This window comes from Scleropages formosus, chromosome 1 (genome assembly GCF_900964775.1).
Source record: "Scleropages formosus chromosome 1, fSclFor1.1, whole genome shotgun sequence".
Taxonomy (NCBI): Eukaryota; Metazoa; Chordata; class Actinopteri; order Osteoglossiformes; family Osteoglossidae; genus Scleropages; species Scleropages formosus.
In genome coordinates this window covers 36,719,189-36,730,558 of record NC_041806.1, presented here as the reverse complement: position 1 = coordinate 36,730,558, position 11,370 = coordinate 36,719,189, and the positions used below count along the sequence as shown (strand labels likewise).

Sequence of the window (11,370 nt, the reverse complement as noted above, 5' to 3'; positions counted from 1 at the left end):
AGTAGAACTAGTAATAATAAAAATAGCATTGCTTGGATTATTGATCACTGAATGAAGCTATAACACCTGGTTTTAGTGCTTATTTGAGCCAATTCTTGTTACTCCTGGTAACCAAGGAAAGCCAAACAAATGTCTTCTTAAGAGGAAGTGATGTTACCCAGGCTGTCACAAAATAGAATGTGGTTTTAATTACAGTTACCATGGTTACTGTGGCCTGATTGTTTTGGTGTGGTGCACCAAAAACACAATTTTTGCTGTTATTGCTGTAGTTAGAATGGTAAGATATTAAGGAAGTTCAATTGTATTTTGAGTGTTATTTCTGCAGATTTGTTTTCATTAGAGTGTATATTATTTTATTTTTGAAGCTAGATGCTAGATTTTTAAGATAGCAACTAGGAGTGTTATATTTATTCATATTTTCAATGTTGACTAAAATTTATCAGTAGTGAGGCACCAGGACTACCTCCTACTTTTTTATTAAACATTTGTGTGATTTCATAACCCTTTTAACATATTGAAGTTAAAATCTGAATTTAAAAAACCTAATAGTATAAAATCGTATATTTACTTATTTAGCTGACACTTTTGTCCAAAGCAACTTGTTAAGTTTAGCTACTTACAGCCGTTTACACAGCTCGGTAACATCACTGGAGGAATTTAGATTAAGTACATTACTCATGAGCACCGTCGCTGGAAGGGGGTTTTAAACCTGCAGCCTTTCAGTCCAAAGGCAGCAGCTCCAACCACTACACTACCAGCTACTCTACAGCTTTATGTTTAATTTTAAGTAGAGAAAGCAACTTTGAGTCTTGAGTGATGAAACGCCCTGGGTTGTGCAGGAACAGAGGGAGACTCAGAGCGGTATATACACATTCTCCAGCAGTCCCAGAGCCATACTGAACTGCAGCAAGTACAGGGAGCCCATAGCTGAGCAGTAAGTGGAGCGGTGACAGCACTGGCATGGTGTGTGTTACATTCTTAGTGAAGTAACTGGAAGATGATTAAACACACACACATCTGTTATCCAGAAAGCATACAAGTGAAAAATGTAGCCTACAGTAAGATTCATTGTGCTGTAAGAGCACCATACAATAATGATTCAAAAGACAACAAATATCTATAGCAAATGTGTTTGAAAAATGTAGATTTATGTTTGACCATTGTGTTAATGACAATTTTTCTGAATCCATTTTTAGATCTTTTAACTAAGAGAAAGTGGCACAAGCTTCAGTTTCTGTCTTTCTGAGGCCCCCTGTGCAATAAACATTTTGGAAAAATGATATAACCAATGATATTGACACTGGCCAAATCAGTAATGCGCTGTGATGTGTTATTTTCATGCAGAAATAAAAGACATGTCAGATATGGGAATATCATGTATGACCGACGGGTTGTCAGAGGAAACACCTATGCTCAGTATCTACTGCCACTTGTAAGTATTTAATTTTATTGTAGTCATTTAACTGCAATATTAAAAAATATTTATTGGATGCATCACATTAATAACAAAGTAGGTGTGTTATGTTATGTTTGCAATAATTCAGTTGACATTCACAATTAAGCTTTAATCAGAGGCTTTTCCTCAAAAGAGGTAAAGCTCAGAATAAACAAAAGTTCATTAAACAGACAAGGGGTTTCAGTCACAAGCACATGACTATGATTTCATACAGATGTTTTAACAAAACTGGCTCTTCTCCTTAAGAGCACAACTGGGCCCTGAAGTCTGTTTGAAACTCAGTTTGTTCATAAATCTACTTTATGAACACTCATAAGTCTCACTAAGTTATTGTCTGTAAATAGCTTAATAATACAGGCCACTCAATTTATCTTCTGGTTAGGTTCTGTAAAAACACAATAAAAGGCTATAATAAGTTTTTAAAAAAATGTTTTATTTCATGGGGGTACAATGGGTTGGACTGGGTCCTGTTCTCCAGTGGGTCTGGGGTTCGAGTCCCGCTTGGGGTGCCTTGCGATGGACTGGCGTCCCGTCCTGGGTGTGTCCCCTCCCACTCTGGCCTTACGCCCTGTGTTACCGGGTAGGCTCCGGTTCCCTGCGACCCCGTATGGGACAAGCGGTTCACAAAGTGTGTGTTTTATTTCATAATGATTTTATTAATTTCCATTCAATGTCAAAGTTAAAACTAATTTGAAATTTCTGAAAATAAAAACGTTGTCTCCTCCACCTCTTATTCAGTGCTTGGTTGTTGATGTATTCATGCCATGAACAACTGTGATGTTTGTTGCATTCTGGTCACTAAAATTTCCTTATTTATCTAAAATTTCCAAAAAAGTAATAATACAAATGGACCTCAATTTATTTACAGGGACTTTCTGTTAAGATGTTGGATATAGTTATAATAAAATAATTAAAATGCTTTTAAAATATTTTGGTTAACCTTGGGGGGGTTTGGGGGGTTTGGCCTGTGCCCGCTGTGCCGCGGATCTGGGGTTCGGGCCCTGCTTGGAGTGCCTTGGGGCAAACTGGCGTCCTGTCCTAAGTGTGTCACCTCCCCCTTGAGCCTTGCGCCCTGTGTTGCTGCGACCCCACACGGGACAACTGGTTGTTGACATTGGTTGCTTGATTAACCTTGACCAAAACTAAAATTAAAAGTGCTGTCATTTTAAATGACTGAAAATAAAAATATGCTGTCTCTGCCAGTTGGTATTCAGCGCTCTTGGCTGATTACGCAGATTTATTCCATGAACATGCATCATTCTCTTGTTGATCAGTGACTCTCAGGATCACTGGACACGAGCGGTAAACACTGCAGAATGCAAAAAAATTAAGCTGATGCCACACAGACCAGTTCCGTTCGTTTGCATTTAACTGCCGACTAACGGAGTGGCACATGAGCACAAGTGACATTTGCTCTGCAACATGCAGAAATGCAGAAGAGAGGATGTAAATGTAGCTTAAAAGATCAACAAAGCGCGGTGTGTCCTTGGATGGAAGGAAGAGCCGTCGAGTTGAGTCTGACTCATAGAGGCTATTTGCGTGGTTTCCAAGGCAAGGGAAGAAGAGAAGTGCTTTTCCAGTGTCTACTTCTGTGCACGTCTGGGGTGCAGAAGAAGAGTGTAGACACAGGGAAAAACATGCAAACACCACCACCCTGGGTTGGACTCAAAGCTCATGCCCACCGAGTACAGTAGCTCAGGAACTGTAAGACCCTGTTTACCTGTTTGTATTTGTTAGGTAAATATGGCTGGATAAGTGTGAGAGTATGTGTATGTTTGTGTGTGTTAGACACCCCAGCCTGATCCCTCAGAGCTGCGCAGACAGCAGGAGGCCAGGAGAAGAGCCATCGAGAGGAGGAGAACTAAGGAGCAATTGCGCTTGAGAACTCCGGAGCCAGTGGAAGGGCGGAAACACGTTGATGTACAGACAGGTATGACCACCTCATATCATTGCTCTCCAACACTTATGATTTTACAGTGTTATACTACAGATTATTTTGAGAACACCACAATGGTGTTGTGAATTGTATTTCCTTAACTCACGCAAATACCATGTAAGTTGTGTGGTACAGTATACTGTATCATCTTATATTTAATAAATATAATGTGTTACGGCTGGACACCTGGTGTCTAAAATGCACATACAGAACTTCTATGTTGGTTTTTCAACTTGTTCTTAAGTGGAAAACGCTTGTACAGCTGTTGTTTGCAGGTTTGAGCCCCGCATCTATGTGTGGTACCCTTGAGCGAGGTACTTAGCCAGAATTGCTTTGGTAAAATTATCCTGCTGTATAAACGGGTAAATAACTGTACGTACTTTAATATTGAAAGTTACTTTGGAGAAAAGTGTCAAATAAATGTACGTAACGCTTTCAGTATTGCTTTTTAGACTTGTACCTCTTGGAGTTGAGTGACAAGATTGATGAGTCCAGCGTGGAATGTCAGACCGATGCCTTCCTGGACAGGCCGACCACCCCTCTCTTCATTCCGGTGAAATCTGGGAAAGATGTGGCGACACAGATAGAGGAAGGAGAGGTGTCTATTAATTCTGTTGCAATAGTAGCTTATTTTATTACTGAACACAAGTCTCAATCCAAAAATAGTAGTAATCATCCTGGGAAAAGTTAGAGCAGGCTGTTGGAATATTTTTTCAGTCACGTCAAAGGTCGTTAAAGAATTTTCTGCTGTAATTTTGCCGTTTATGATATTGAGAGAACCGAATGCTATAATGTGCTCTAGTGGAGAAACTGTCACCGTCCTCGGAGAAGCTTTTCATCTTCATCTTTCGTGTCTTTGGAGCTGTTTGACTTTGACGTGGAGGTGCGGCCCATGCTGGAGGTGTTGGTGGGGAAGACGGTGGAGCAGGCTCTGCTGGAGGTGATGGAGGAGGAGGAACTGGCCATACTCCGTGCGCAGCAGCGTGCCTTTGAGGAGCTGCGCAGTGCAGAGTTGGTGGAGGTGCAGAGGCTGGAGGAGCAGGAGCGTCGGCGCCGGGAGGAAAAGGTAACGGCAGACTGTGACCCACGCTTCTTCTCTATGAAGCAAAATGTGGTCATCTTGCTGAATGTAGAGTAGGAAACATAAGTATTAGGGCAGGGGAGAAAAATTGATTATTTTTGTTCTTAAGTGTTCTGTGAATTTCAAGTTCTTGTAAAAAGATAAATGAGGCTTAAGTACAGGATGTCCGCTTCAATTTTCTTGTAATGTTTTTCACACATCTTGAACCATGCTGAAACTGTCATTTGTTATATTTAATCCCCCAGTTTCAACAAAACCATAAATATTGGGACAAATGGATGGTGGGTGTTTCTAGCTGCTCAAGTTTTCCCTTAGTTGAGCACACATGAACACTATGGACGTGTACAACTGGTCATAGCTGTTGGATTTTGCCTTTTCAGTCTGATCTTGAGGTTAAACGTCACATACGATCTACACCTCCTGTGTACCACCTACTGTGTGAAGCATGGAGGAGGGTGTGGCAGTGTCATGACTTGGGTATGCGTGGCTCCCTCTGGAACTGGCTCGCTGCAGTTTGTTAACGGGGATGTAGGGGATGATGGTTGCAGCAGAATGAATCCTGAATTATGCAGAAACATACTGTCATCCCATTTTTAAAAAATCTATCCAAGCATACATTTCTTGTGCTCAAGAGGAAAGAAAAGGTTGGAAACCCCCTCCAAACAAGCAACAACTGAAAGAGGCTGCTGTTGAAGTTTTGCATAGAATCGTAAAGGAAGATATCAAAAGTATGCTGATGTTGACAGGTAGCAGACGTGGGGCAGTTATTGCATGCAAGGGTTATGTGGCCAAACACTGTCTTTACACCACTTTAAATTCATTTGTCCCAATATTTATGCTCAGCTGAAATTGTGGTGGCTAAACATAAAAAGATATTCCAGTATGGTTTAACCTGTATGAAAAACATAGCCAAAAATATCCCATTTCCCCTCAGTTGTCCAGCACAATTCACGATACACGCAAACTGTCTGGAAAAGTGACATGACATTTCACAAATGTAATGCAGGAGCGTAGAATCAAACAGCAGAGGGAGGCCCTGCAGCGGGAGAAAGAGTCCGTGGAGAAGATTGCAGCGTGGGCCTTTGCAAAGCAGTATTTGTCAGAGCTGCTGCCCCGTGTCTACGGTATGCTGAGGGACAAAGGATATTTCTACGACCCCGTTGAGAGAGGTGAGTCATCGCCGAGGATCAGAGCACAGAACTACAGCAAAGTCATGTGTTTCAGTTTTCATAACCTGTTAGAAAGAACAAGCTTAAATTTTGGACCACCGCCCTTACAGCTCCTTTAAGATGCACCTGCAACAACACATCTTTTTTTTTTTTTGTTTCATTTTTTTGAGAACATCAAGGGTGTGATAAGTATTTCTTCTCCTTTACAGATGTGGAGACCGAGTTCCTTCCTTGGGTAATAAAAGAAGTCAACAATACTTTAGGGAAAAGATACGTGGCAAGAACTATTTTAAATAGTAAGTAGCCATATTAATTTCTTTTTCAGAAAAACTACACGATGTAATACCAAATGAATTTGATATTTCTTTCCCATTACGAAGCTTAAAAAATGTTTGACAATTGATGCGCTTCCGCCCCCTCAGGAAGCTCCCTAAAGGGACGAATTGTGGCTCAGATCTCTAGTGGTCAAATGAAATTCTGCGTCTCTACGGGAGGCGCTTCTAACCGCACCTTCTCTCTTCCAGCGCTCATCAGAGACATCGCAGAGCAGAGGCTGGAAGCTTACAGACAGGAGGAGCAAAAGTGAACAAAATGACAGGAATGATTTTAAGGCTTTAATTATATATATGTATAAAAAACGAGTAAAAGGCAGACAGAAGAAGGGCTGCATTACTGCAATTTGCCTGTAATTTTGCAACAGTAGTTTGTCTCATGTAATAACTGTTTTTGACGTGATCTATCATTTGCTTGTCTCATTTTAGTCTTACAGATGTTTAGAAAGGAAAGCTGATAAATAAAAATGTTTAAACACTCTATCTGGCATTTTCCACATGTACTTAAGTATATTTTTTATTTATGCAGAGAAACTGCACTATATCATGTAAATCCATTTTAATGGAATTATCATGACTTGAACACATTTTTTTTGTTGTTTTCGTTAATCCTAGAAGGGTTGGCCTGGCTGGATTCAACCTCAGCGAGGTTCTGTCATGAAGAAGTACATATGTTTCTTGTAATTCATTTAAATTTTCAGTCATTATTTCAGTGCACATTTTAAATGGTTTCTTTACAGTTATTGAGGCCTATTCTGAGCACACTACACATTCTTAAATTGAATATATGTATAGGTTTTACTGTGAGCACAAAAACTTGTACTGAACAGAGTTATTGCTGATCATTGTGCACAACTGTTTTTTCTGTTCAGGGGAGATAGTGTGGTGGCGTGGTGGTGCAGTGGGTTTGACGGGTCGTGCTCGCTCGTGGGCCTGGGGTTTGAGTCCCGCTTGGGGTGCCTTGTGATGGACTGGTGTCTTGTCCTGGGTGTGTCCCCTTACACTTAGGCTCCAGCTCCCTGCGACTCTGCATGGGACAAGTGGTTTCAGACTGTGTGTATGGGAGATAGTGCAGAAACTGCTTTCACAAATGGTAGAAAAAGTTTGTCCAACTTTTTAATCTGAACACCTATGGAAAGCAGGAAAATAAGGCCACAGATTGTAGTCATGTCTCCATCTGTTGGTGAAATGCATTTTTTTTTTCTCTAAATTGCTTTGGATACCAGTGTCTGCTTAAAAAAAAAAAAAAAAAGTAAATGCAGGGTTGGTAATGAAGACACCACAAGACTTGTAATTTCCTGATGCTCTGAACTAGTCAGCTTCTAGACAGTAGTCTCAAAGCAGCTATGAGTTGATGCTATGATATTACAGTACACGTTTTACTTTGCATTAAAGGTTTACACTGAAAAACACACACTGGCTGAAACTGCTTGTACCAAGCCGGGGTGCAGTGAGCACAAACCTAACCCAGCAACACAGGAGACTGGAGAGGAAGGAGACACACCCAGGACAGGATGCCAGTCCATTAGAAGGCACCCCAAGCAGGGCTTGAACCCCATACCTGCCAGAGAGAAGGACTTGGCCAAACCCCTTGTGCTACCACATCCCCCTCACTGACAAACCAAATGAAATAATTTTATAAGAAGAGTAGAGAATGTCTACCTTGCTTTCAAAATGGTATGATTGTACAGGCATGTCAGGATTCTCTCAAAATACTGATTTCTGCTGTTTGCATTTGCTCTCCTCTACTGTAGTATTACATTCTAGGGGAAATTCTAATGCCAGCAGTTTGATTTTAAAATGCTGTCATGATGACAGAGATGCATGCTTCTTCCAGAAAGAAGTGACTAAAATGTGCTGAGCATATCTTAACTCTGAAATGGAGTAGAAGTGCTGAAAGCAAAAACATTTACATTTATTCATTTAACAAATGCTTTTCTCCAAAGCAACTTCTAATGAACTCCCATCTAGTGTTACCAGCCCATACATAATTTACCAAGGTGACTTCCCTGCTAGTACTGTACACTACTTATAATGGGTGACTCATCCATACATCAACAGAACACACTCTCTCTGTTACTCACACACAATGGATGAACCTGAACAGCATGTCTTTGGACTGTGGGAGGAAACCAGAGCACCCAGAAGAAAACCATCCAGACAAGTTGCAAGCTCCACACACGCTGAGTGCGGATTGAACCCACATCCTTTTGCATGACCCAGTGCTGAGACAGTGCTCCTTGCTGTGCCACCATGCCTCCTGGAAAACTTCATTGAAATTGGTGATACAGCACAGTAGTAATTGAGCATCTAATAATAACAGGTTTTATTAAAGATTACTGGTTTGTTCTATTTCATTTCCAATTCCTTAGAATAGAGCTGCTTTTGTTTACTAGCAGATTCTGGTTAATTTTGTTTATCTTATCTAAGCTAATCAGTTTTATGTAATGGCACATTCTTCAGTTTCAATGTTGCACATTGCTGCACATACACAGACACACACTGTCTGAACTGTTTGTCCCAGACGGGGTCGCAGGGAGCTGCAGCCTAAGCCGGCAACACAGGGCATAAGGCTGGAAGGGGAGGGGACACACGCAGGATGGGACGCCAGTCTGTCACAAGGCACCGCAACTGGGACTCAAACCCCAGACCCACTGGACAGCAGGACCCAGTCCAGCCCACTGCATCACAGTGGCCCCCTGCTGTACATATATCACTTCACTATTTGTTGTGCTGTATCAGCCATCTGTTATAGCATAACACACACTGGCTGAAAGACATGCACACACACACACACACACACACACACACACACACACATTATCTGAAACCGCTTGTCCCAAGCGGGGTCGCGACGAACCGGAGCCTAGCCCGGCAAGACAGGGTGCAAGGCTGGCAGGGGAGGGAACACACCCAGGACGGGACGCCAGTCTGTCACAAGGCACCCCCAGCAGGACCCGAACCCTAGACCCACCAGAGAGCAGGACCCAGTCAAGCCTGCTGTGCCACCACACCCCTGCTATACTGTAATATGTAAGACATGATTTATTGATTCTTTAAAGTGGGAAGATGCTGCACTTTCAAGTCAGAACATTTGTTCTACATCCAGCTTTTACTAAATTTGCATGACCACTGCATATTTAAAAATGGGATGTAACATGGAAGGTACATTACCCATTTCATTACTCTGTCACCATCCCTTATCACACATATATCAAACTAGGAGGAGCAGTGTGCTTGGAAGGATACCAGACTGGCAGTGCATCATGTACTACTTGTAAAGACTTTTACAAATATCCACATCTTTTAATACCTCTATATGAAGGTATCAGGTTTTTGAGGCTCTTTTCTCAGTTAAAAACAGTATGCAAAATAGGGGAATGTGTATACAACATGGCAAGGTGTATACACACACACATTTTCTGAACCACTTGTCCCATATAGGGTTGTGGGGAACCGGAGCCTACCCGGTAACACAGGGCATAAGGCCGGAGGGGGAAGGGGGCACACCCAGGACGGGATGCCAGTCCGTCACAAAGCACCCTAAGCGGGACTTGAACCCCAGACCCACCGGAGAGCAGGACTGCGGTCCAACCCACTGCACCACCGCACCCCCACTAGCAAGGTATATTTAGTGGTAATTAGATTAGAAAATGGAACTGCTCTTCATGGGAGTTTAACTTGTGTAAAAGAACTCCCATTCAGTCCAAGTGAAACGTTAAGTCAATAAAATTGTTTGAAGGGTTCAGCTTGGGAGCGGCAAATGTTTGTGGTTGTCATAGCTACAGAAAATAAGACTGACTCCTTGGGGTTAGAACAAATATTGCCAGTAGAGACATTGTAGGGATAAATTAGTGTAAACAAGAGTAATCGTACCAACAAAGAAAGAGTGACCTAGTGATCTATAGTTTGTGTCGTAACCAGTTATGTCATCTGGAGGATATTTTTAACTCGAACACTAATAAACCAAACCGTATAACGCCTTTATTTACATACATATTTTGCGATTTTACACATACGCAACCTTGAATGTAACAATTCTAATATAAATTCATTCGCATGATGTGCTAGTCTGAGGCATGATGTTGTTTCAGGACGATTTGCAGTTTAGCACATTCAACAAACCCTGTAATAAAGTTAAAACACAGAGATGCGAACAACATTTAAAGGCGCATTATGCGAAGCAAGCTGCGATCGTCATTATTATACTCCTTTAAAGATATTTAAAAGGATTTGGTAGCACAAATGCAACACGTGTTGTCAAGCTGTTTAGAGCACCCCAGGCTAACAGAGAAAGATGACCGCAGACGCGTCACGTCCGCGAACCTGTTACTCATAGGTAAATTTTACGCAGAAGGGATGTAGTCACCCTGGATATATACAGTTCTATTTAAATCGTGCTCCTCTATTGGTCGTTTTCCAAGTGTGGACCCGCCCCACCCAACTTCCCATTGGCTGACATCAAAAGGGCGTGTCCTTTTAGAAAAGCACCGTGAATCCAGCAGCCTGAAAACTTCTTCCACTTGAACTAAAAAACGCACGACTGTGTCTGTAAATACACACTTGCGTCATAACTTCCTAATCTGTGTTTCGTTACCAGGTTTTTTTTTTCTTTTCAGTTGCCCCTTGCCAACTGGTTCCATTTTAAAAAAATGATTTGAAAAATAGACTGATAACGTAAGAAAGTTTTTAGGTTACATTAAGGTTACATTAAACAGTAACATTAAGGTTACTGTTTAAAATCAGAGAAATAATGAAGATCCTAGCTAAAGAAAAAAAAAAATAAAATAATTTGCTTGGTTCCAGCCCCAGAGCCCTGCCACTGTAGTCCTGAGAGAGGTGTGTAAAGGATGAGAACTCAATTCGGTATGAGATGCAGCGGTTCGGAAGATGAAGTTCACCGTTATCGTGTCCCTGTGCTTGATATTTTCATGCCTTTTTCCCAGTAAACATCCAGCTGTAAGCACTGTAAATAAATGTACCTTTTCAGCAACATAAATAAAAATCTTGTATGTACCTGGACAAGGTTTAGCTCATTATTAACCTTTCAAAAAACCAAAGGCTACAGAAAGTGCCTTCGGATTCTTATATTCTTACATGAGTTACATTGTGCCAGTTTTTGTAGAGAGGGAATTACAGCAAAGTGCAGCAGTCCCTTGTTCCACAGGAACAGGTGGAATTACCTTGGTATGGTACAAACAGTACAATGTAGCGGCTTTCTGTTGTATAACAACTTGTCAGATATTGGGGGCACCGAACTGTTATGAACTGTTAGCAATATTCCAGCTCAGCTCAAGGACACATCAGACTTACTTGACCAATTTGGCCTTGTCTTGATGCACCGTATTTCATTTAACAGAAAATTTTATACTTTGGCCTATATATTTTACCATTTC

The 11,370-nt window shown here is 41.4% G+C and overlaps 1 protein-coding gene across 1 annotated transcript; it reads left to right on the top strand.

Moving 5' to 3' along the window:
• Positions 1-222: 222 nt before the first annotated feature.
• On the top strand, positions 223-6,240 carry LOC108929329 (radial spoke head protein 3 homolog B-like). Its single transcript, XM_018743754.1, has 9 exons — positions 223-277; positions 840-934; positions 1,345-1,432; positions 3,245-3,386; positions 3,845-3,990; positions 4,255-4,458; positions 5,480-5,642; positions 5,852-5,938; positions 6,167-6,240. The coding sequence occupies exons 1-9, from the start codon at positions 275-277 to the stop codon at positions 6,226-6,228; spliced, it is 990 nt and encodes a 329-aa protein (XP_018599270.1). The 5' UTR covers positions 223-274; the 3' UTR covers positions 6,229-6,240.
• The last annotated feature ends 5,130 nt before the right edge of the window (positions 6,241-11,370 follow it).